The sequence below is a fragment of the Trichomonas vaginalis genome, chromosome IV (assembly GCF_026262505.1).
Source record: "Trichomonas vaginalis G3 chromosome IV, whole genome shotgun sequence".
Classification (NCBI taxonomy): domain Eukaryota; phylum Parabasalia; order Trichomonadida; family Trichomonadidae; genus Trichomonas; species Trichomonas vaginalis.
Genome location: NC_067206.1, coordinates 6,428,389 through 6,453,860, shown reverse-complemented (window position 1 = coordinate 6,453,860; position 25,472 = coordinate 6,428,389). Strand labels below are relative to the sequence as shown.

General features: G+C 34.5%; 9 protein-coding genes and 3 pseudogenes across 12 annotated transcripts, besides 4 other annotated features; 6 read left to right on the top strand and 6 right to left on the bottom strand.

Moving 5' to 3' along the window:
• Window positions 1–335: part of a mobile genetic element that runs on past the window's edge.
• Window positions 1–335: part of a terminal%2Cinverted (terminal inverted repeat of Maverick-1A transposon ID:TVAGG3_0041360) that runs on past the window's edge.
• A 785-nt stretch (window positions 336–1,120) lies between these two features.
• Window positions 1,121–1,219: a terminal%2Cinverted (terminal inverted repeat of Maverick-3 transposon ID:TVAGG3_0041250).
• Window positions 1,121–21,834: a mobile genetic element.
• Window positions 2,749–2,991, top strand: TVAGG3_0041350 (serine threonine-protein phosphatase family; the record flags this gene model as incomplete). The annotated part of the gene is made up of 1 exon (XM_051220743.1): window positions 2,749–2,991. One exon carries the CDS (start codon window positions 2,749–2,751, stop codon window positions 2,989–2,991), a length of 243 nt encoding a protein of 80 aa, XP_051105729.1.
• On the bottom strand, window positions 5,256–5,820 carry TVAGG3_0041340 (annotated as a pseudogene). The gene has a single exon. A coding segment is annotated over exon 1 (565 nt).
• TVAGG3_0041330 (uncharacterized protein) lies at window positions 9,275–9,538 on the top strand (the record flags this gene model as incomplete). Its single annotated transcript, XM_051220742.1, has 1 exon — window positions 9,275–9,538. The coding sequence occupies one exon, from the start codon at window positions 9,275–9,277 to the stop codon at window positions 9,536–9,538; it is 264 nt and encodes an 87-aa protein (XP_051105728.1).
• TVAGG3_0041320 (organellar and viral DNA polymerase type B) lies at window positions 10,553–11,299 on the top strand (the record flags this gene model as incomplete). Its single annotated transcript, XM_001299083.1, has 1 exon — window positions 10,553–11,299. The coding sequence occupies one exon, from the start codon at window positions 10,553–10,555 to the stop codon at window positions 11,297–11,299; it is 747 nt and encodes a 248-aa protein (XP_001299084.1).
• On the top strand, window positions 13,290–14,043 carry TVAGG3_0041310 (KilA, N-terminal/APSES-type HTH, DNA-binding family; the record flags this gene model as incomplete). Its single annotated transcript, XM_051220741.1, has 1 exon — window positions 13,290–14,043. A coding segment is annotated over one exon (754 nt), but the record flags the coding sequence as incomplete, so codon positions are not given.
• Window positions 15,023–15,474, top strand: TVAGG3_0041300 (annotated as a pseudogene). Its single transcript has one exon. A coding segment is annotated over exon 1 (452 nt).
• TVAGG3_0041290 (protein of unknown function, DUF4108 family) lies at window positions 15,550–15,911 on the bottom strand (the record flags this gene model as incomplete). The annotated part of the gene is made up of 1 exon (XM_051220740.1): window positions 15,550–15,911. A coding segment is annotated over one exon (362 nt), but the record flags the coding sequence as incomplete, so codon positions are not given.
• Window positions 16,879–17,182, bottom strand: TVAGG3_0041280 (uncharacterized protein; the record flags this gene model as incomplete). The annotated part of the gene is made up of 1 exon (XM_051220739.1): window positions 16,879–17,182. A coding segment is annotated over one exon (304 nt), but the record flags the coding sequence as incomplete, so codon positions are not given.
• TVAGG3_0041270 (protein of unknown function, DUF4106 family) lies at window positions 19,160–19,870 on the bottom strand (the record flags this gene model as incomplete). The annotated part of the gene is made up of 1 exon (XM_051220738.1): window positions 19,160–19,870. The coding sequence occupies one exon, from the start codon at window positions 19,868–19,870 to the stop codon at window positions 19,160–19,162; it is 711 nt and encodes a 236-aa protein (XP_051105724.1).
• Window positions 20,485–20,768, bottom strand: TVAGG3_0041260 (uncharacterized protein; the record flags this gene model as incomplete). The annotated part of the gene is made up of 1 exon (XM_051220737.1): window positions 20,485–20,768. A coding segment is annotated over one exon (284 nt), but the record flags the coding sequence as incomplete, so codon positions are not given.
• Window positions 21,835–22,302: 468 nt separating the features above from the next.
• On the bottom strand, window positions 22,303–24,150 carry TVAGG3_0041240 (annotated as a pseudogene). Its single transcript has one exon. A coding segment is annotated over exon 1 (1,848 nt).
• Window positions 24,151–25,066: 916 nt separating this feature from the next.
• TVAGG3_0041230 (ATPase activity, coupled to transmembrane movement of substances) lies at window positions 25,067–25,407 on the top strand (the record flags this gene model as incomplete). Its single annotated transcript, XM_001326358.2, has 1 exon — window positions 25,067–25,351. One exon carries the CDS (start codon window positions 25,067–25,069, stop codon window positions 25,349–25,351), a length of 285 nt encoding a protein of 94 aa, XP_001326393.1.
• Window positions 25,408–25,472: the final 65 nt, after the last annotated feature.

Below are 25,472 nucleotides of genomic sequence, written 5' to 3'. Positions count from 1 at the left end.
AAGCGTGTTTCATTAGCTTTGTCAAAACTTACTAACATTTATTTTGACAGTGACTTTGACTCTGACGATTGGAGCGACAGCAGCGATACTGAAGAATATGAACTATTGTGTGAAGCACAGCAATGGGAAGAGTTGCAATACTTTTGTAAGTGAGAACGTTTATTTTTTACAGTAGTGAAGTGAAGTGGTTGGCGGCTTTGTAAATATTTAAGGTTGAGTTAGTGTTGTCGTTTGTGTTGTAAAATATACGTTAACGGTTTTGTAAAGTGTCAAATTCACATATAATGGGTAAGGAGGCTCGCAGTGCCTCCGTACACAAGATATGTATACTAACTACTATTACGAAGAAGCAAATGAATATGGAGAACTCTCATTCCATTTCACACTTTCAGTTTCTGAGGGAGAAGAAAAAGCAATCTATCATGTACAATCTCTTGCAGGATGTGAAGGAAAACCTCACATAATAACTACTGTTGCAATTGACAAACCTGCAAGAGTCGAAGACGATGTTTTGTTCGCGTCATTGCTGGTTTTGGCATGGGAGAACCAATTCCAATTTCCCATTTCACAGAACTTCAGCACAACATTTCAAAATGTAGAATTCGTGTTCTACGACCATCAAAAGTTCCTGCTAACAAAACCAAAGAAACAATTTGTCTCAATATTTGTTGCTGGTCATGTGGCTGACAAAGAGCCATCAGATACTGACTATGAAGAAGAGGAGGAGGAAGAAGAAAACGATAGCGATGTCGTTCTTATCGAATAAAAACTTTAATTTTTTACTATATAATTTTTTTAGTTCTCCTCTAGGTTTTCTTATGGGCTAGAGGGCACGAAGTGCCTGGAAGCCCCACCTACCTGACCTGAATTGTTATAGAAATAACAACTATCTTAAGGTTACATATTAATTTCTAATTAAATCTCTTGAATATTTGTTTTAAATTTACAATTGGCCAAAAGAACGAAATAGAAAGATAATCTACTTTATTTAGGAACTTAAAATTTTATTCTTTAGATTTGAATGTCTTTTGGATTGTTAATAATGTGATCAGAATTTCAAGTTCACATATAGAGATAATTTATTTTAAAAAACATACTTTATTGTATAAGAATGATAAAGAAAAAAAAAAAAAAAAAAAAAAAAAAAAGGTAGTGGGGCTTCCAGGCACTTCGTGCCCTCTAGCCCCGAAGATGTTTAGTATAAATGAAGTTTTTATTCGGAAAATTGTTAGTCTTCTGGTGTGAATTCGGAGGACTCTTCTTCTTCCTCCATTGCTTCTGGGAAGAAGCCTTCTTCTGGTCGAAAACATTATATAATGTTTCACTTTTCACAAAATTATATATGTTTTCATGTTTTGTCACTTTTCTGTCACTTTTCAGGTAAAAACATTTTTATTATAATATAAATGAATTTTACAAAACCTCCGTTACCGGTCTTTGGAAATAAGAGTAAATGTAAAGATATTATATTGAGAGAACTTAAGAAACTACCGAATGGTCTAACATTTGTAGATTTGTTCGGTGGAAGTTTCTATATATCCCATTTGTGCCATACAATATTCCCAGACTCAAAGATTATATGCAATGACTTCGACAACTATATGGACCGTCTCAAACATATACCAGACACAAACAATATATTGAAAGAGGTAAAAGAAAAGATACCTATAGGTAAGATTGAACGTATACCATTAGATAAGAAAAATATTGTGAGAGAGGTTTTGAAAAAAGCAGAATATATAGACTGGGATAGTATATCTGCTAGACTATTATATAGTGGTTCTATAAGAGTTCATGACATTGAAACACTTATGTCAAAAGTTTTATATCTTAACTATACAAATGTTTTCAAAAGAGGACATAGAAAAATATATTGAGGGTATAGAGTTTGTGAGATGTCATTGGACAGAGTTGTATGAAAAATATAAAGACAAGGAAAATGTTTTCTTTATAGTGGACCCGCCGTTCTATAACACATGGGATTTTCAATACCAAGTAGACTGGACTTTGAGAGACTCTTTAGAAACTTTAGACGTTTTACATAACCATCCATGCTTTTACTTTACATCCGATAAAAGTGGTTTGGAAACCGTTATGAGATGGTTAGAGGACATACATGACTATGAGTTTAGATATGACAAGATAGAATATGAGAGAGGTCCTATAAACCGGAGAAAGTGTCACAATAAAGAAATTTTATTAGTAAGTAAATGTGGTTTGAAATAGGACTACTTGTTTTAGGTTTTTTCCATTGTGTCATTTATTTCTTTGACGTGGCAGAAAGATATAGAGAATATAAGATGAACCAATGCCTGCAAATGTTCAGTATATGTACTCGTAAGAGATATTTTTATCTAATATTAAATGGACGCACAGAACTTAGCGAATGCACAGCAACCTGGACGACAACCAAACCCAGAGAATATTCCAAATGAAGTTAGAATACAAACTGCAATGGCAAACTATGGTCAAGTGCCAACAGATGTACAAATGCAAACTGCCATGTCAAATGACGCTGCGTTAGGTTTGCCACCATGGTATGCAAATATGAGATGGAAAGAGTTTTATACAAACCCTGAAGTGGGATATAAACAACTTTATGCAGATGACGCGAACACAGGAGTTGACCCAGAATATGTTTTCTACCAGAGGAGAAACAGAATGTATGAGCTCCAGTTAAAGAATGCTATGGAACTCAACAGGAAACGCAAAAGACTAGGCGGACATTAGATTTTTACATATAGTAAAATGGGTTTCTTCAGTAGTATTGGAAACTTCTTTCGAAATGTTGGAAGAGGTATATGGAATGGAATAAAAACCGTAGGAAGAGGAATTTGGAACGGAGTCAAAAATATTGGTAAAAGAGTAGGTCAGTTCGTTGGTATTATACCTAAAGACCCTGAACCAGAAGAGCAAGCTCCTGTTATACAACAGCCTGAACCTGCACCACAGTCTAGTTGGCAACCAAATCCAACACCTCAACCGTATTAAAAAATTATATTTTTACCGTTCGATAGTAGTTTGTATATGAAACTAAGTTCTAAGTAAAACGCATGGTATAATGGAATTATTCTTTTTCTTCCATCTGTAGTAAACCATACTTGAAAGTCTGAAATACTTCCACTTGGTGGTTCGTATAACTTTGTAGGTTTTCGTAAAAGTCATTTGCCAAGCATAAGAAAGAGTTTTGGGCGCCAAGAAAATGAAGCATGAACAATAATAGCATCTTGGTCGAAAACATTTTCATATGTTCCATTAGGGTTTTCGACTTCATAAAAGTCTGGGTGTACTGGATATGCTGCAGGCTGATTTAACATCCTCATAAATCTATACCATGCCAAGTTGTTATATTTTGTAGAAATATAAACGTTTTCTCCAAGGTCTTCTATTCTATTGATTTTAACAGTTGCATTTTCCTGTCATAAATAATATCGAGATGGGTACTCTCCTTCGTCAATGTTATACTGGTTTGCATATTCGATATAGATATCGTTTATTTTTCTTGAAAAGCTTGAAGAGTTGTTTCTAAGTTTACAAGCAAACTAACTTGTAAAAGTTTTCCCTGTTCAAATTTCTCATACATACGTTTTTCTTTGTTATAGTATCGAACTTCAAAACCGACCGTAAATGGGAAACCATGTATGGCTTCTGAAAATGAACTTCATTCTACGAAAGCCAATAGCTTTTGTGACAGATGGGTCTCTTAGCCATCTTAATGGGTAGTCAAAACGATAGCCTTCATGCTTTACGGTCTCTGTCTCAAACTTTTGACCGACATTAGTAAAAAGTTCATCTAATGGTTTAGTTTGTAGCAACTCTTGAATTTTCTTTTTCTATTGAAAGCATATTTTATCTAGAATAAAATGTCGAAAGATATTGCTTCCATAAGAGAAATACAACACAACCGACAACTCATTATGCAAGCTCTAAATAAGAACACAACAAACTTTTCAAACTATTCTAAGATATCTGAGTCATTGAAAGAAGGAAACTTAAAACTGACATTAAACCCAATGACAGATGAGTTTCTGTTTCAAGACAATAAGAACCATACTGTCTGTATAAATCCAACAAAAGGAACTTTAAACGAGAAACCTATAAATGAACTTCTTTTGAAAACAGATGTTGACAACAAAGCTGACAAAGAATATGTAGACGATGCAATAGCAAAAGAAGAAGAAAGAGCTAACAATGCTTATGCAACAAAACATACTCATCCTGAACTAGCAGACAAAACATATGTTGACAATAAAATGTCAAGTGAAGTGACAAGAGCTGAAAACGAATATTCTAAAAAGACTCATACACATTCTATATCTGAAATAAACAGACTTAAACGTTAGCCTTGAAAATAAAGCAGATAAGGAATATGTGGCTAGTAAGTTAGAGAAGAAAGGGATAAGGAATATGTGGATGAAAAAGATAACGAAATGAAAGAAAGGTTGACTGGTACCATGAAATGGACATCGAAGACTTTTAAAGTTAAAGCCGATACAGGATGGGTTTCAGGATGTTTAGACCTTAAAGCAGATAAAACTTATGTTAACGATGAGTTAGAGAAGAAAGCAGACAAGAACCATACACATACAAGTTTTACAACTGTTGCTATAGAAATATTGAAGGAACGGTTGAAGAAACTGGTGGGGATCAATATATTGTAAACCTCCTAACTTTCCACAAGGTTTAACATCGGATGACGACATAACGACGATGAAAAACATTAGATGTAAAGATGTTTATGTCATGAAGGATGAACATAAATTAAATTCACTGCTCAAGATTTATATGACAAGAAAGCAGACAAAACAGAGCTTCAAACATTAAAGACAGAATACTTCAAACATTATATCCTATAGGCTCTATTTATACGTCAATAACTCTACCAGACCAGAAACAGTTCTGGGTTTGAACCTTGACTCAAATAGTCGACAGGTTTTTGTATTGTGCAACTCTTCAAAGGAAACAGGTGGAAGTAAAACGATTTCAGGTGAAAATTTACCTGCGCACAGTCACTACATAGATTTAAGTACATCTCAAGCAGGTTGGCATAAGCATAGATATTGGGATTGGTCAGCAATGACAAAAGGTAAGGATATGATGTAAAGACAACGTTAAGTTTGCTATAGATTGTTACTGGAGTAACACTGAGGGAGGAGGAAACCATACACATCGCGTTACAGGATATACGCAAACAACGGGACAAAGTAAAGAATACATGCCACCTTACATGACAGTTTAGCATGGTATAGAAATGCTTAGTCGTCATTTTCAACTTCTTTAGCATATTCGTCAGGAGTTGTCTTATATTTGTTAGGAACTGTCTTTGAAAGTATACCACCTTGAACTTTGACAAGTTTGAAACGAGGTCTGACAATAGTAGTTTTATCTTCTGCTTGCAGTCTGTACATTTTGCCATGTTTTGCCTAAAACTTCATAATATTCTCTTGTATACTTTCTTCTATTTTTACGAACACGAATGTGAGTACCTGTCGGGTTCCCATTGTTGTCATAGTCAATAGTATTTTCATATGGGTCGCGTTTAGGTATTTCTATTTTTACTTTGTCGCCTTTCTTAAGTTTGAAGCCCGGCATTCTTTCTTGTTTGTCTCTTTTGACTAAATTATTAAATATATAGTCTTTCTCTAAGTCAGGGTTGTTTTTCATTTCTTCGGGGGAGTGGTTTCCCAAACCTTTTTGTTTACGGCTATTGTAAATATTTAAAACTTGTCTCATCTTTGCCATGGAGAAGTGTCTATATTTGTCGTCATATGACATTTCATTTGCTTCACCACCTTGTGGTTGGTTTAAGTCTCTTAACATTTTTATACAACCGTCAATGACACCAAGAGCAGAATGGTTTTGGTCGACAATGAAATATTGGTTTACATTTTTTGAACGCAGATAGTTTTTTACATCATCTGATTTGAAAGAACTTTCACAGTCAGATGTCAGTTTTGTTGGATGGTATTTGTCAACGAATATTGTCAAAGCAGTTTTCACATCTAAAATATTTTTGGACCATAATGGTATGGCTTCACAGTATCTTGTGTTTTGACCGACAAATATTAGCCAGTATGGTGGTCCATCTTCTCTATACCTCGGAATGTTTTCCAAGATATCCATAAACCAAGCATTTGGTGTTGAACTAAAGATTTTACCATGAGTGCTTTCTTTGTCGCTTTAGAAACATAGGGGTCCTTGTTTGGATTCGTCATTTTTTATCCTATAAGAAATGGGTTTATTTGGCGCATTAGCAGGAGTTGCATCCAGATTTTTGCCCGCAGTGGGAACAATAGCCAGAGGTGTATTTGGAGTTGGAAGAAAGATTTTGAGTACATTAGGTATACTTAAAGAGAAAGCACAACCTATTATACAAACTGTACAGAAAGGTTGGGATGTAGCACGAGATGCAACAAATCTTATTCCAAATCCTGAAACAAGAGGAAAAGTTCAAGGATGGATGGACAATGTAGGAAGACAAGCAGGAAACTATTATAACAAAGCAAATGACTACTATAACCAAGCAGGACACTAATATGGACCAAGGTGAAAGATTCTTTAACAGAGGATATAACCATGCACAACAATGGGTAAACAATAACCAACCGCAACCACCTCAAACGTGGGGAATGTAAAGTTTTTTACTGAGATGAAATGAACAATACAGCATTGAGACAAATGGGTTCAAGATGGATTTGTCGGCTTCCAGCAGTTACACACGTGTTTGTCAAGTTTCTTCCTATACCTCAGGAAGTTTTAGACCGACTTAAAAACAACAACAACCAGTTGAAAACAAACCAAACTAAAATTTTTTACTGAGATGAAATGACCGAAGAAGTTGAAACGGTAGATTTGACACCACAAACAAAAAGTTCAGAACCATTGTCAAAACCTGTCAAAGAACTTACAGATGAAGAGAAAAATTCAATAATAGAAAGTGCCAGGTCTGGAAATACAAACCCTAACTACAAAGTCACTTTTCATAAAAATGGAACGGCAAGTATCTCAAAAAAGAAAACAGACTCTCACAAATAAAATATTGAAGTCTGAAGGAGCTTTCGAGACAACAGATGGAAAAGTTTACTTCACTGACCAACAGTTCATTATAGAACATCTCATTGACTTAGAGTCGAAATATTCTAAACTTTACAACAAACACAAAAAGTTGAAAGGAACAAAAAACAAATGGCATATATTTATGAAGATGTTGACGACACAACTGTTCCTGCAAGTGAAGTAAAGTCAGAGAAACCGAAAAGTGACGAAAAAACCGATAGAAGAAGAAAAACCAAAAACTGAAGATAAACCAAAACCAAAGTTTAGTTTGGAAACTAAAACCAAGTCAACCTTCATTAGCTGGTATGGGTTGGCGTCAAAGACTTATGGCAGCAGGCGGTTATGTAAAGTAAAGAAAAAAAATATTTTTTTATTTTATTTGAAATGTACGCTGAGTTTGTTGGAGAAGACCGTTGGGAAACTTGTTTGTTAGATGAGAAATATGAAATGGCATACCATTTTAAAACAATATAATTTTTACATATATTAAATGCTTCAGGTTGAAAAACAAAGAACAAAAGTAGCAGATACAAAACCGTTAGACTATATCTTTACAAATGCTGGTAGGACTATTTCAGATGAAGAAATTTCATCCCGAGTATACAGGTTTGACTATCCAATTCGTTGGCTTCAAAAGTCCTTCCAGATGCAAAGGCAATAGGATTTAGAAGAGTTTTGTTTTCAAAATAGAACTAACGCATTTATGTTCGCAGTATATTTTCATGGGCAGTATAAAGGTTCTATGGTCTAATAGACAAATTTGACGAAATGAGAATCTTTACAGTTCGTTCAGACGAAAGTCTTGAGAAAACTCTAAATGACTTTCAAACTCAAATGAACAAATATTATTGGGAATTTCAAGAAAAATACGACTCTTTACTAAATGGAACATACTATCTGAAACTAGAATATGACAAGATGAACTCCACCGTTTCATTTCAAAAGATTGAAATTAACCCTCCAAGAGATACAAGAGTTTTTATATTGGAAAGTAGACAAACGTTCTTGGCCACAATTTCTTCGGTTACTAAACCAGAACGAACCATTACCACCAGATGGTCCATTTAAATTTAACTTCCACCAGCAGAATTTGACAGTTTATAGAAACGTGTTTGACCCTCAAAATGTTATGTGTCATGCAAGTTTCAGTTCAAGCAACAATAGTTTTCTATGTATTGGTAAGGACTTTTTATGACTTTGCTTCTAAATTCTACGAACCACCTAGTAACAGTTTCTCTGACTTTCAAGTTTGGTTCACAACAAATGGTGTGCAACATATTAATTCCATTGTACTATGACTTTTATCTCGAATTGTCTTTCATATATAACTACGGAAAAGTGCTGAAAAAGTATTGAATGTGAAGATATTAGAAAATAACATTTTTTCTAACATCGTAGAAAACTCATGAAAACAATTTATTTTTGACACTTTCACAAAAAACATAAAAAAGTGAAGTTAAACGTTAAGGTTTTACTGAACTGGTTGGATGTCGCCTTCACAGGTTATGTAGAACGGCTGACCGAGAAAGTGGAACAGTGTCTGAGAATTTGTATAATTCGTGGAATTGGACTCTCTCTGTTTGGAAGTAGTATCCAAGGACGCTTGGCAAAGAACTTGAGAAGAGCTTCTTTCTTTGCTTGCTTTAATGCCATCGTAGGCTGTCCCGTCTGGTATTTGAATTGGAATTCCAGTCGAAATCTCGAGAGTCAAGGCAGCCCTTCCAGAAATAGTGGTGAACTTGACCTTGGGCCTTCATGACCTTGCGCAAGTACTGCTTAACAAGCTCGTTAATTTAAATTAGGTAAACTGCCTCATCTAATGGCTCGATGTTGTCCATTGCACTGCTTCAGAACAATACTTGCACTGCTTCAGAACAATACTTGTACTTTTTCAGAACAATACTTGCACTGCTTCAGAAAAATACTTGTACTTTTTTCAGAACAATACTTGCACTGCTTTCAGAACAATACTTTGTACTTTTTCAGAACAAATTTCCCGTAAAAGCTCTCAATTTGTGAGAAAAATTTTCTGTTTCAGAACAATACTTGTACTTTTTCAGAACAATACTTGTACTTTTTCAGAACAATACTTGCACTGCTTCAGAACAATACTTGTACTTTTTCAGAACAATACTTGCACTGCTTCAGAACAATACTTGTACTTTTTCAGAACAAGACTTGCACTGCTTCAGAACAATATTTGTACTGTTTCAAGACAATGTCCGACGTACCACCAACCCAGTCCATTCCCAAACCAGAGGAACCTAAAGCACCACAACAGTCTCATCAGCCTATGCCTTACTTCCCCAACCCTTGGATGTTCCAGCAAGCTCCACCCCAGCAATTCCAATCTCAATCCAAATCGAAGAGAGACCAAGAGTTCGAAGAAGGTCTGAACCGTTTACGCAAAGAGTATGCTACAGCTCCAATTGAGAGAAAGTTGTTCCCGGACCAAAAAATAAAGTTTAGGGTAGAAGGTTAGATCTAACCTCTTGAATTTTCATGAATTTTCATGAATGTTTTGTCATGACTTCTTCGTAAATGTTTTGTCATGACTTCTTCGTAAATGTTTTGTCAAGACTTCTTCGTAAATGTTTTGTCAAACATGAACGTACATGCTTTGTCAAGACCTCTTCGTAAATGTTTTGTCAAGACTTCTTCGTAAATGTTTTGTCAAACATGAACGTACATGCTTTGTCATGATTTCTTCGTAATGAGTGTAAAGGACCCAAAAATAATGTTTAGGTGAAGTGGTGAGATCTCACCTGTTTTTTCACCTGTTTTCTACCCTCTTGAATTTTCATGAATTTCCTTAAGATAGAAAAAATATAATTTAGTTTTATTTTTTTATTTTGTATGTAAAGATATGATTTCAGGGATTTTTTTGACGAAGTGTTACTCTTCACTTCGTCAAAAAATAACAGTTATCTAATGAAAAAGTGTCATTTTTTGTATTTTTTTGTATGTTAGATATGATTTCAGGGATTTTTTTGACGAAGTGTCAATGTTCACTTCGTCAAAAAATAACAGTTATCTAATGAAAAAGTGTCATTTTTTTTGTATTTGACGAGAATGTCGGGTAAATGTTTTGTCAAGACTTCTTCGTAAATGTTTTGTCAAGACTTCATCGTAAATGTTTTGTCAAGACTTCATCGTACATGTTTTGTCAAGACTTCATCGTAAATGTTTTGTCAAGACTTCATCGTACATGTTTTGTCAAGACTTCTTCGTAAATGTTTTGTCATGACTTCTTCGTAAATGTTTTGTCAAGACTTCTTCATGAATGTTTTGTCAAGACTTCTTCGTAAATGTTTTGTCAAGACTTCTTCGTAATGAGTGTAAAGGACCCAAAAATATAATTTAGGGTAGATGGTTAGATCTAACCTGTTTTTTCACCTCTTTTCTATCCTCTTGAATTTTCATGAATTTTCCCGAAATAAAAAATAAAGTTAGTTTTATTTTTTTTATTTTTTTTATTTTGTATAAAAAAATAAAAATGTCAACAATAGGTTCTACAACACTTCAAAGAACAACAGCACCAAACTCGTTAGTCATGAATCCAACATCTATGTTAGTAGAGATGAAAAGCTTCATTCCTTCTTCATATACTTTTGAAACAGAAATCCAGAAGATAAAGCAAGAACTTTTAACATGTAATTTAGACTGTAGTGCGAAAGATGAAACAAATGAAGAATATCTTTATGAAATGCAGGACCTCATCGACCATTTACCCAAATTGCCTGAAATTCAGCAACAAAAACTAACTATTCCTGAATTCGACGAAATAGAAGTCAAAGCAACTGACTCAGTAGAAATAAAGAAGTTCATACGAAAGGTAAACTATGAGTTTCTAGGATTTCATTGCAACCATAAGGTTATGGACAAAGATTGCGACATAGTATATAAGAATGTTTCTGACATATATAAATCGGGGGAGTTTAAGACCTACGACAACTTTGTTTCGTTAGTTGCTGAATGTGTATGGCAGATAAGAGATAAAGATAGAAGATGTAAAGTATGGAACAAACAGATAAAACCAGCAACTTTTGAGATGAAGAGAGCAATTGACGCTTTAGTTGTTTTAGCAGGTAAGGTTTCAGAATATAACGCAAAAATGAACCCGCAATGTTCTAAATGTAAAGCAGCAATGAGGAAATATAACTACTCCGTCAAAGAGATAGAAAGAATGAGAAACGACTATGCAGACTTAAAGAAAGAAGCAGAGAAGCCGGTAGAAAAATAAAATGGACATGTTAGCATTTCTGAACAAAAACTATCCAACAGCAGAAGATTTCCTTCTATCTGACGTCAAGAAGAAGTATAAAGAAACTTTCGGTCTCGTTAAAACATTCGATATCCTCAGCGAAGAAATAGAAGCTACAAAACTGTTTAGGATTTCAAATATACATCGTACAATTCATGTAAAACGGTTGTGAAAAAAAGAGGTGAAAAAACAGGTGAGATCGCACCACTTCACCTAAAATATATTTTTGCTGAAAAAAATGACCAAATTTCATTATATAACTGTTATTTTTGACGAATGAACTTTGACACTTCGTAAAAAATCCCTGAAATCATATCTTTTATACAAAATAAATGAAGAATACGATACATACAGTTTAACAAACAACTCCGTCTCATTCGTTCGGTCAAAGACGATATGTACCAAATGCAAAGTATTTTGACAGCATGTTTTGCTCCAGAAACCAAACATACAGACACTGGTTCAAAAACCAAAGCACACAAGAACTTTTGAGTGAAATTTCTCTAGACCGACTTTTTTCGGTCTAGCATAAAACTCATGAAAATCGTAAAAAAATGACCAAATTTCATGAATTTCCTCATATGTTTGCTACCCGAGGAAAAACCCGGGTAGAGATTCCGTACGAAAATCGTAAAAAATTGCGAGTAGGGAAAAAAACCTGGTCGCCTAAAACTCATGAAACGTGAAAAAATGACCAAATTTCATTATATAACTGTTATTTTTTTACGAAGAGAACTTTTGCACTTCGTAAAAAAATCCCTGAAATCATATCTTTTATACAAGATAGAAAAATAAAGTTAGTTTTTTATAAAATATTTTTTTTATTTGTATGTAAGAACATATATGACAAACATTGAGTTTGAAACAGTTAAAAAGATAGACAATGACACCAAAAGTGGTTAGAATAGGTGATTTAAACGTAAGATACTCAAAGAAATACAACAAATATTCTTTGTCAGACATTTTATCTCCATCTGGAAAGAAAACAAAGGACTGGGTTAGAATTGCTTCTAGTCAGAAAATTTGACAAGAAATCCTGAGCTTATGATATCGGTAAGATTCTATGGAACTACAGCATATCTTATAGACAAAAGTCTTATACCAATAGTTTTGTTATGGTTAGACCCAGTTGTTGGATATAACTTCATAACATATGGTTCATTCGATACGGAACGTTGCAGTGAAGGCTTACTTTACATCGTTCAGAAACCGAAGGACTTCAATACAAAAAGATATAAGATAGGAAGAACATATAATATAACTCAAAGATATGACAGTACAGTCAATATAGTCAAGGTTGTGTTTGCTAATGATATGAGAGCTGCTGAAACAGAAACTACTTGAAAAGTTGAGAAAATGTATGGTCTCCATAAAAGGTAAAGAAACGTTTGAAGTAGATGAGATAGATAAAGCTATAAAATTATTTGACGAAGTTGCTGAAAAATACATGTAAAAATAACGTTTACCATGTAAAAACGCTTGTGAGAAAACAGGTGAAAAAACAGGTGAGATCGCACCTCTCACCTAAACATTATTTTTGTCTGATTTACGCTCATTACGAAGAAGTTTCGACAAAACATTACGAAGAAGTTTTGACAAAACATTTACGAAGAAGTCTTGACAAAACATTTACGCTCATTACGATGAAGAAGTCTTGACAAAGCATGTACGAAGAAGTCATGACAAAACATTTACGAAGAAGTCATGAAAATTCACGAGGGTAGAAAACGTGTTAGATCTAACCTCTCTAAAATATATTTTTGCTGAATTCCGTATGAAAACAGTGAAGAACAGCGAGTACGTTAAAAAACGTAGTCGCCAAAACTCTATGAAAATCATGAAGCACAGCGAGACCGACTTCCTTCGGGGTCGCCAAAACTCTATGAAAATCATGAATTTCCTTAAGATAGAAAAAATAAAGTTAGTTTTATTTTTATTTATTTTTTTTTATTTGTATGTAAGGACAGATATGTCAACAACAGAGAACACAACAACTGCTATCGTTCATGAAGCCATAAATGAAGAATACGAGTACATACAGTATAACAAACAGTTACGTCTCATTCGTTCGGTCAAAGACGATATGTACCAAATGCAAAGTATTTTGAATGCTCTTCGTTCTACAAAGCAAGCACATCATTGGTTTGAAAACCAACAGACAAAAGAACTTTTAGAAGAATTTCCTCATATGTTTGCGACCCGAGGAAAACCGCGGGTCGAGATTCCGTACGAAAATCGTAAAAATTTGGCTCCTGGTTTGAGAGGCTGGTATGTACATAGACTTCTTGTAAATGCTGTTGCAATGTGGGCTTCACCTCGTTACGCTTGTTTATTTTTCATGATGTTAGATGAAATTCATAGACAAGAACGTGAAGAGCTAGAGAACAAGCTTGAAGCAAAAGACAAAAGCATTCAGAAAAGAATACCACGTTCGGTACCAAAAGGAAAGGAAAAGAACTATAAGTATATGATTTATACTGAAGAGATGGAAAATGAAGAAGACAGAGATATGGTTATGTTGCATTTAGTCAGAAGAAACAACAAAAGCTTTTACGACCTTGCTAAGATTTACAAATCTGACAGAAATTGGTTTCTATCGCGAAAACTTACGATTTCAATGACACCGAATGAAGATGTGAAACAAATAGTTCAAGATACGTTACCTCAAACACACTATGATATTAAAGGTTGTACATACTTACATTCAAAGAAGATTTGTCATTGTTAAAGGAAAAAATAACAGAGTATTTTGACAACTTCAAACAAGCAGAGTAAATGAACTCTTTATTTTTCAAGCTTGACTTTTTACAATTTGAACTTTGTTCGCGTAGATATGAATTCTGAAAGAAGTATGAGGGTCTTGTATGACTTTATACTTCTCCCATAGTTCATGTCTGTCAAACTTACCTGCCATGGACTCTTTCATAAGTTCCATGAAATCGTCTTCGGACAATCCGGGGAAAAGTATAATGTCAGTAAGTATTCTTTAACATCCTTACTTAAACTCTTTTGCTGTCTGTACACAAATGACAACTGAGATGTTAAAGTGTCTGAGCTTCTTAAGAATTCGACACATATCTTGTTCTCTACTATTCTTTAACAAAGGATGAGAAGCAAAGTCATCTAAGATAAGAAGACATCTATGAGGGTATGTCTTCCAATCGTAAGATTGCAATTTCTTCGAAATGTATTCTATCTCTTTCTGTTTGTTTCTGAAGTGTTCTTCTCTAATCCTCTGCATTTCCTCATTTGGGTCTTTAAACTTAGAATTTATATACTCATTTATAGCATTATACTTCAAACTCTTCTTTGGTACTTTTTTATCCAATCTAACAACTCAGTATCCTTTATACATACTACTTAGACTTCTTTATAATATCTTTGAACGAATTGACGGTTTGGTCAAATTGACCAGAAGTACTAACAAATAACAACTAACTCATAGAATGGGTTCTTCTCATCTAGTTCTTGTTGCTTGCAGCCCATTTTAAGATAAGTGAAAGTCTTACCCGACCCAGGTGGTGCAATTAGACCTGTTATACCATTCTGAGCAAATAAGAACTTGTCATGTATAGGCTTTATCTGAGCATTTTCTAACTTCCTCTTGTTCTTGTTTAAAACATTCTCAAATTTCTTGTCAATGTCAGCAAACTTTTTTTCTAACATATTTTTAGAAAAATTAAAATTTTTATCTTTTAGAAAATGTCTAGCGATTTCGCTATCTATATTCGAGACAAGCTTTTCGACAGCAAAACATCTGTCGACCATAAAATCTTACATAGTGTAACAAGAAAGGTGAATTTGTTCTAAAGTTCTGTTTCTGGGAATATGACAAGAACCATAAAACATTAAGCAGAGCAGTCTTAAAATTTGTCAATGACAGACTTGTTGACAGAGATGACACCGATTGGAAAGATGAAGTCCAACAAAAGTTCTTAGAATGCAAAGAAGACACATGCGCTGTTCTTGAAGATGAAATAGAAAACAGAATAGAAGAGCTATTAAAGGACAAAGAACTTTTACATAAATATGGTTCGGAGAAATTTGACATAACTCCACCAGAAAAGAAGAAGAAAGAAAAGAAAGAAAAGAAAGTAGAAGAAGAGAAGAAAGAACCTGAACCAGTTCCAGAGAAAAAGAAATTTGACATGTAAAAAATAAACTTTTATTTTTAGAACATTTCTGGGTCAATGTCAATGTTCTCTTCCTCTTTAGGAGCAAACACTGGCTTAGACTCTAAAATCTTTTTACCCAATTTACCTTGAACTTCAACTATCTTAGACTCATAATATTCATAGTCGTCTGCTTTCTTTGGTTCATAAGGTATAACAAGTTTGTATGCTTTGCCTTCTTTAAGGTTTGAGAACCTTCTGTCAAAACTTTCTTTGACTGCTAACAAACCTTCTATCTCTAAGTCTTCAAATTTCGCACCATTTTTAGTCACAATAGCAAACTTAACTGGTTCGATGTTCCAAACTTTGCTGAATGAAGACTTTTCAAAATGGTAGAAGTAAACATTCAAATATGTGAATGGGTCTAGTTCTTCTTTAAGTCCTGACATGTACTTGTTTACTGAAATATATTTCGTCATCTTTTCTATCGGATAAAAAAATATTTTTTTTTAAATTTACTCATAAAAAATTTTCTTTGTATATACACCATTCTGAACATCTAAAAGACTTTTGACATTTGCCAAGAATGTTCGTTTAGACGCTGTCATATAACCATATTCTTGACAATATTGTTTATACGAATCGTACAATGACCTTTCATCTAAACACTCAAAGTCAGTTTCATCTATGAACAGTTCATATACACTCTTGTTTGCTTCTAACAATGTTTGTCTCTCTTCGGTATGTGGAATTTGTCTTGGATTGAACTTTGAAATATCTAATGTCATAAAATATGAGAACAAGTGGTTGTAAAAGTCAGATGTCAAAGTTTCTGCTAAGTCGTCAAAATATTCTGTATCTTGCATATGAGAATCTGACGTTCTGACAACTACATATCTTCTGTCAGAACTTTCTAACTTCATCGGAACAGCATTGTTTGAAACCATAATGAAGTTTGCAACATTTTCACAAACTCTTTGGTCTTTATACTTTCTTTCAACAACTCCAACTTTGTCTGTTATAAGACCTTCAAAGCATCTGAGTTCAAAAACTTTTGTTGTATCTATACTTTGAAGTTCATTGCAAACTATAAGTTTCATATTCTCTATTGAGGAGTTAAATTTACCGCAGATGTTTTCTAAGTTTGTCATATTCGGGTTCGAATAGCCCTCTAACAGTTTGCACAAATATCTGTAAAGAATGTGTTCTTACCAGTTCCTTGTTTTCCAATTATAATGAGAGCAGTTTCATTTTAGCACTTGGATGTTGTAAGATGTTTTGCAAACCAACATAAGATATACTCATAGACTCTTTCGTTTCCATTGCATATAATTTCTTTGACATGGTCTAACCAAGCTTCTATAATATTTTCTTTCCATTCTACTTGTTCATATTTATATCCAGTGAAGATAGAATAGAAGTTTGGAGAAGGTGTATAGAATTTAATACCTCGAACTGAAAAATCTTCTAACTTTGACAATAAGATATCCCAAGCATCTAACATCTTCATGCCAACTTGTACGACTTTTATTTTCTTAAGTTTCTGTCTACATTCTTGTTCTGAAACTATTGTTGCTCTTGGTTTGTTAAAGACAACATCCCATTCTTTCATGACATAACATTCTGGGGCAGAGTCGACATAAATGACTAAACGTTTCAAATTCTCGACTGCTTTGTTATAGTCTCGAAATGGACACATATTTCTGAATGCTTGGAAGTCATAAAAATCTGAAACATCTATTCTGTACATTTTTATAAAAATAAAAAAAATATTTTTTTTTATTCTTGACTTTGTTGTTGCATTTGTTGCATTTGTTGTTCTTGAGCTATTTGTTGTTGAAGTGTTCTGTAATACAATACTTTCACCAGTTGCATCTTCCAATTCGAAACTTTCTGCCGTCATTGACAAATACATAGGACATAAAAGTTTTACAGGAACAAAGTTTGCGTCAACTAATGTCAACGTTATACTTGCCAATGTGTTTGAGTTCACTAAGGTTGAAAATTCTGCATTCGAATGAACAATAGGCAAACCAGCAGAGAAAGTATTGTTTATACGCATAAGTATCTTTTGGTCATAGTAGTTTCTGTCGACATTCGAATAGCACTTTGAACCTAAGTTTGAAACAATATATAAAATAGGTGTGCTTAAAGTCAATGGAATAGACATTCCTTGTATGACACCTTTTCCTGTTATAGGAAACTGTTGGTAGTAAAAACCAGAAATAAGTTTTGTATTATAGCTCATATTGTTTATAGTAAACTCAGTCGACATCCAAACATAACGAAACCTGCTCTAGTTGCAGCACATGTTACAACCGTACTTAAAGTATTAAATAAGTCAACAAAACCTGTTGGTGGTATATCTGAGTAAGTATCTTCAAAGGAGTATTTTTTACCATTCACAACAATAAAGTCTTCTGGTGTCAAAAGAGCAAAACAGGCTTTAGTCGTCATTGTGTTTAAGGTAGTTTACAATATGTCCTTGAGGACTTTGTAAGTTTGTTGTTATAGAATTATATGACTCAGGGTTTTTAGTCGTAATAGTATAACCATTATATCTTCTGCCATTTATATATATTTAAAAGTTTTTCTGAAAGTGGAGAAGAACTTCATCTAAACTTTCACATGGCGTTTCTTGAAGTTCTCTGTCTAAGAAGTTCAAATATTTTGTAAAGACATAGAACTTTCCTTTGTCTATCACGAACAAACAAAACAGGGTCTTTCAAATCGTTCAAAAGTGTGTAAAGTCCTTTACATGAAATAAAGTCTATATTATTTTTTCTTCAAACATCTTTCAAGAAGTTTTGACATTTTTACTTAGCAAATAAATTTAATGAAATGTTGTGGTCGTCAAATATTTTTATGACGTCTGGGAAACTATACTTTAAGTTCAACGTTTCACCTCCTTTCATAACGTATATCTTGTCAATGACATTATATGAAACACCACAGCAAACTAATGTCGGGTTCTATTTCTTTGATGTTTATATCGTCTGCCTCTGTCAAAAGTTTCAATAGTTCTTTCAAAACTTCATGAGGTGCAATGACATATGAGTTCACTTTTACAGGGTTGTGTTCGACCAAGTTTAACATTATACTTAAAGCTTGACAAATCTTCTCCTGAGTTTGAAGTTTGTCTTTCAGTTGTTGGTAGTCGTTTCGAATATCTGCAACAGAACTTAAGTCTCTGCTAACTTCAGGATATGTTGGTTCTTTTACAGGAACAATTGTTATACCATCTTTGTCTTCGTATGGTTTCCCCACTTCAATCTCTGTCTTTGACATTGACAACAACACTTTGACTGTTTGTTTGAGTTGGTGAATTTAACTTCACATCTGCCACCGCCATTAAACCTTTTGAAACACTTATGCTTCTATTTTTCGGAAATGACATTTTACTTAGAATAAAAAGATGGACGTATTCGAGTATCTCTTCGAATTGAAGCAGAACAAAGTTTACACACACAACAATACAAATACATTGACAGAATAGTTCTTTACACAAACAATGGAAAATGTTATAGAATAGCAATATTTGCTGAACCAAAATATTTCCATAAAGCAAAGAAAGTTGGTATAACTGAAATGGTGAAAGTTCTTGACGTTGACAAAAATATAACAACAAAACTTACAGATATTTCTAAAGGTAAGTTTATCTTACAATATTATGTCAAAACTGGCGTACTGTCAATATTTGACGGAGAGAAGTCAGTTCAAGAACAACTTACTGACCTGCTGCCAAAATCTGCTCGATGGAAGCTGTCGTTATGCCAATCTGAGGAGCCCCAGCAGGTTTCATCGAACGAATCTTCAAAAGAGCATCTTCCGTGAAAAGTGCTATTGGTTTTGTAAACTTCTTTGCTCTCAGTTCATCTGGACCGTCTCTGTCACCAGTATATTGTATTTGTACAGTACCAACAGTTGAAATACCACCCATAAAGTCTTCTGAGTCAGCAAATGGAATGCCAAGCCAAAAGTTTGAACGGTCTCCATTTGTATATTGAGTTTTTTGACCTCCTGTATGAGTCCATACTTTCACATATGGCATAATAGAACTTTGCATTTCAGGGTTAATGGTTGTTGTGAAGTTGTTGTTAAAGTTCATAGCATCTAATGTCAAGTTGTATGACCTCATATCCTCAACTGTAGAATATTCTTCTCTTGGATAATATTTGCCATCTATGTTTATATGATATTTAATACCAGGGTTGTAGAAACAAGAATAGTCATTTATAGTTCGTCTGAACAGTACAAACATAGTATCTGCATGTTTCATTGCAGTTGTTAAAGCAATATCTGTTCTTGCACCTGGGTCAGCACTTTGGTTTCCAACTTCACCTGCAAAGTCTTTGACAGATATTTGGTGTATAGGGAACATAAGTGGAACTGCAATATATTTGGCAGCTAAAGCATTTGAAATATCTGGGTCCAACATATAGACTGCAAGTCTGCTTTCTATTCTCTTGCATTCAAACTTTTCGCATGTAAACTTAACTGGGTCCCAAGCAGTTCCAGCAGCATTGAAATAATAGTTTACTTCATTGTTGAAGTTTGAGAAACCAAAGTCTAAGTCAACTTTGTCTTTGCAAAAGTCGGCGAATGACGTTTTATTTGTTCCCATTACGTCTGTAAGAGTGAATGGGTCTTGTGTTGGTGCAATGACTAAGTTATTTTTGCTTGGAGTAAGTTCGATAGAAATTTTTCCTGCCCAGTTTGGCAAGTATCTTAAAAACCTGAAGATGAGGAAAGATGACAAAGGAACTCTAAGTTTCAGTTTTACTTTAGTGGCAGCAGTTCCATCTGAACCAGAAAGGTTAAACATAAACTCCTGGAACGTTAGGGTCAAGTCTTATTATTTTCTCAATATTTGCATACTGGTCTGTTTGTTCTCTAGCTTGTGGTTGTACTGAGTTTCTCAAAGCGAACCATTCATAGTTTGCCCATGTTACTGTTTGAACTAAGTCAGAGTTAGAATATATCTTATATCCCATGAAAACTTCTGGAGCATATTGGTATCCGACATAGAAAATTCCATTGCAACCTTTCTTGTCAGACAACTTGGCAGAAGGTTTTATTTCAATGTCTTGTTCCACGTATAAGAATGAGTTGTCAATAGAAATAATATGAAACCTGTCGCAAGCAATATCTACTGTTGTTGAAGAACCTTCTCCAAACTCACCTACGTTTCCATAAGAAACAGCAGTTGTATATTCGTAAGTTCCAGGAACTATTTCTGACCTTCTAATGGCATTGTCGCATTCGTTATACCATTCGGAAACATTTCCGTTCATGGCATCCAAAACTGTTGGCGTTATATTCTGAGCGGCGTACATTTCATATGGGTAAAAATATAGAATAGTTGGATTTATTTGTCATAATTGTTTCGTACCAAGCTTTACTTTCTTCCTGACTGAGTTTTTAACTCTTCTTTTTCCTTCATTGCCACTACTTTCACTAGATGAAGTTACTTCTTCACTACTTTCACTTTGTTCTACTCTTCTTCTTTTGTCGCTTTTAGTAACTTGCCCTCTGCTTCAAGTTGTTGCATCTTTGCCTCATGTTCACACTAGTATGTTGTAAATTTCCCATGTCCTTTTTGCCTTTGGGCTCTGGTCGCCCATCTCAGGTAACCTATATCCTAGAAAGATTTTGTCATAGTTTGTATTTGAGTCTTCGCGTATTGTTTGCATGACTCTTTCCTGAGTTTCCGGTTCAAGCTCTTCAAACAGAGCTTGTCCATATGGAATAAGCTCGTTTCCAAATATATGTTTTTGTAGCCATTCTGGTTTTCTTTCCATGTTACCAATAATATCTTTTGTGAATGGGAAAGCTTTTACCCAATGTTTCAGTCTTGCGTCATTTATTTCTGTAGTTGGTTTTATTTTGCAAGGAACATGTTTTTCAATACTAACATTTCATTTGGTACTGTCCATTTGAGTTTCTTAAATATTCATCCCTTCTCGGTTCATTGTCTGCAAAGTAAGTTTTTATGACATTTTGTAAACTTTCGTTTGCAAGGTCATGTACAATAGGTTCTCTTCCTTCTCTCTCCCTAACTTTCTTTCTAAACTCTTCACCAAATATACCATCTTTATGGTTCTGTGTAGTTCTTTGAGATAAATGTTCTAGAACGTCAGGTGTTATATTTCCATCAGCCATGTTCATTTCATACTGGTCCAAAATATCTGCATGTTTCATATCTTTCAATGGCATTAAAGCCGCGCTGAAAATACCTGCTATATCTGGTTCACCATTCACTTCCATTGCGTCTACAACTTCTTGGAATTGTGGTTGTAAGTTTATGAACCACCTATCCGGATTAGCTTTATGACCCCATCTCATTGTAGTTCCATAGTCTGCAGAAACAAAAGTAGGTTTGTTTCCATATTGGTTAGGTTCTGAATGAACTTTAAACAATGTTTCATTTCTATATGTTTTGGTGAAATTTAACCTTTTATTTTCACCGAGTTCAGCCAAAGATTGAACGTTATATGGTCGTAAGTAAAAAGGATTGTTGTATTTGCGTACACTTTCTTTCAGTTCTTCCATTCTATGCTGAATATTTTCATCTGATGTTGGAGTCTTTTGTATGTCGGCGAACATTTTTCGATATTCTTCTACTATGTCAGCCGAATTTTTCTTAGACTCTTGGAAAGATTCCATATTCTCCGCATACTCTTGTTGAGGGTCAAGATTTTTCGGCTGTTCCAAATCTTCATCTAGTTCTGTGAAGTTAGTTTCCAAAGGAGGGACTTGTTTGTTTCCTTCAGGCTCTTCTAGCTGTTGTTGCTGAACTATTTCTTCCATGTCTGGTTGTATCTGAACTTCTTCCTGTGGAGTTTCTTGTACCTCATCTGCTGGCATTTCATATATTCCGAGACCGTTTTTAACAAGTTCCCTATTTAAGTCATCCGCATTCATAACCCTTTCTTCTTTCGTTCCGTCTCTATTTTTTACGCGTTTCATGAAGATAGTTGAATTATCATTTATCTCTGACACCAAATATCTCGGAGTAAATTCATTCATGTCATTTGGATGATATGCTATTAAATCATATCCCTTAGCGAGCTTGTATTTTCCAGGTTTGAAATTATATCCCATTTGGTGCTGAACCATAAAGCTAAATAGGTTCGGGTCAGTATTTCCTTCCTTGAACTTTCTAATAGCTTCTTTATATCTGTCACTAAAGTCAAGAGTATCTGGGTAACCATAATTTTCCTTAAGCATTTTTAAGAATTCTTGGTTTCCTTGTTCTCTACTTCTTTTATGTCCTTGCTCTGTTTGTGGTTGTTGCTGTGCAGGGTTTTGAACTGTTGGTTGCTGTGCAGTGTTTTGAACTGTTGGTTGTGGTGCAGTGTTTTGAACTGTTGGTTGTGGTGCAGTGTTTTGAACTGTTGGTTGTTGTGTTGGTTTTGGTGCATGCCTGTGTCTGTGTCCATGTGACGATGTAAATGTTTTAGGTAGTCCTGGTGCAGGTGCTTCTCTTGGAGGGTTTGGTGGTATATAAGTTCCACTAGCTAGTATATAAGTTCCACCAGCTGGTATATAAGTTCCACCAGCTGGCACATATGTTCCATCTGCAGCATAATGTCCTACCTGACTTTTCGTTTTTAGAAAGCATTTACTAGGTCTGTTTTGGTCTGTTGTAACTCTTTTTCTTGACTTTCCACAACAGTTGCTCTAACGGCGTCATAGGCACTTTGAACTGCCTGTCTCGTTGCTGCATCTGTTATTTTCGTCATATTTTGTGCTACTTCTCTTAACTCGTTGTCGAAACCTTCAGACTTCAGTTCTTTCCAGATGAGAAGTCGTTCACTAGTTTCACCTTACTATGAAGAGCTTCGAAGGCGTTCTTAAAGTCAGCATTCATTAAAGCTTCATTTGAACTGTCTTCATCCGCTTGTATTTTTGTCCTTATTGACCCTATAAGTTGGGCTGCTTTAGCGTTGGCTTGGGCATCTAACCAGTCATTATTAGCTTTTATATATTCTGCGCTTTTCATTGCCTTTTGCATGGCTGCGTCGTTATTTTTACTTTCTTGTGCTAAGTTTTCATACTGTACGGTTTGGTTTTGCAACTGTAAAAGTTTTTCTGCCTTTACATTTGCTTCAACTTCTTTTTATACTCATCGCTATCCATATATGTCTTCAGGGCTTTTTGTTTTATTTCTTCATCTTTCAGTACTTTATATTGAGTAGTATGGTTTTTCAAATTTATAACATCTTGTTCCATTTTTGCTACTTCTGCTGCTTTTTCTGACACTTTTTTCGCATATTCCTCTGTACTTAGTTCTTTCAGTTGTTCTTCTTTCTTCTTTTTCTCTACGTTTAACTCATTGAGTTTCTTTGTGTGTCTGTCATATTCTAGTTTCTTTTCGTTTTCACTTATTTGTTTCTGTATGTCTATGTTTGACTTTTTGACATCTGTTATTTGATTTTTGAGTGAACTCAAATTCATTTGACTTTGAGGGTTATAAGCTGTTCCGTCTGCAGCTCCACCATAGCCTGCCATTTTCGCTAAAAGTGCCGCTCTTAAACCTCCACTTTGTGCACCAATAACTCGGTTTAAAAGCATAGGGTTGCTTGACATTTGTTGCAACATAGTGGGGTCATTCATAATTTGTTGTTGCAACTGTTGTTGTGGTGTCAGTTTTACTATTGGATGTTTCAATGCTCCCTTCCTCTTACGTATATTCTTACGTAGCTTACGTGGCATTTTAAGTGAAGTAAAAAACGGTTTTTGACAGATGTTTATATGACACTATTTGTTCAGCACAAAAAACTACTCGGTCAAAGTGTTGTCAGTTTTGTAAAATAACCGTCCTATCTTGTTTTAAAAGGGAGAAAAGGCTTCTCAAAGTATACTTCCGTGGAACGCCTGTAACTTTTCCTGTAGCGACGATAGACCCTTACTTGTCCGGACAAAGTTATACTAAACATCTTCAGGGCTAGAGGGCACGAAGTGCCTGGAAGCCCCACTACCTTTTTTTTTTTTAAAGATCTATTTAAATTAGACAAAATACGATATTTTTATTTGAATGGGGTAATTCAATTTTTTCTGAAAAACCGCGCGTTCCAAAAAATTTTTCAACAATACTGTAAAGAATTTTAAAAAAATAGAGATAAACGATCTGTTACTTAACCATATTAAATTTCAAATCATGTTTCTATTCGCCAAGTTGAAAAGACACGTTCAGATTATCAAGTTTTTTTCCTTTAACTGTGATTCAACACGTATCATAAATCAACACCTATTGGTATCTATAAAGCAGTGCGCAATATAATCGAAATCAAGCTTTTGCGTATTTCATTATTTTATATTTCGTCTTTTTACGCGTCTCTCCGCCACTTTGCTATGATACTTCACAACTACGATTTTACATTATTGCCGACTTCTTTCTCCATATAGGAATCACTCAAAAATTCACCCATTGAATAAGTAATCTTTACGATAAGCTCTCAATTCAGAAAAAATGGAAATACAGTGATTTCATCACGGGGATACTATTTACAAATGATTTTATCCTTTTAGTAAAATTAACCTCGACCACGTAAGCTCAAAAATTAACCTCGTTATTGAGTTGTAACCTATTCAATTATCTAAAATTTTTTCAATTCAAAAATTAACTTGAATGTCTGAGAGACGTGGCTCTCGCGAGTATTCCAGAAGCGGCTCCGAGAGATCAAGTACATGCGTTGTACAAACCAAATTCAGCAAAGAAGATAACAAGAAGGGACGTGGAAAAGTTTATGCCTTACTTTTATCAGATCCCTATGTGATTGCCGGCTTCTTACCCACACTTATCAGTGGTGCATTCCCAATCATTACATTCTATTTCCTTGGTAACATCATTACATTAATGGGCGAGTACACAATGGGAAAAAGAGATGATCCAATTAAAGAAATTGTCAAGTAATTAGGATATTTCAATATTGTCATTGCCGTTGTTTCCATTCTTCGTGCTATTTCTTCATTATTCTGGATCCGTGTTGGCTCAAGAATTTCAACTCGTATTCGTTCTGAAGTTTTCAGACATA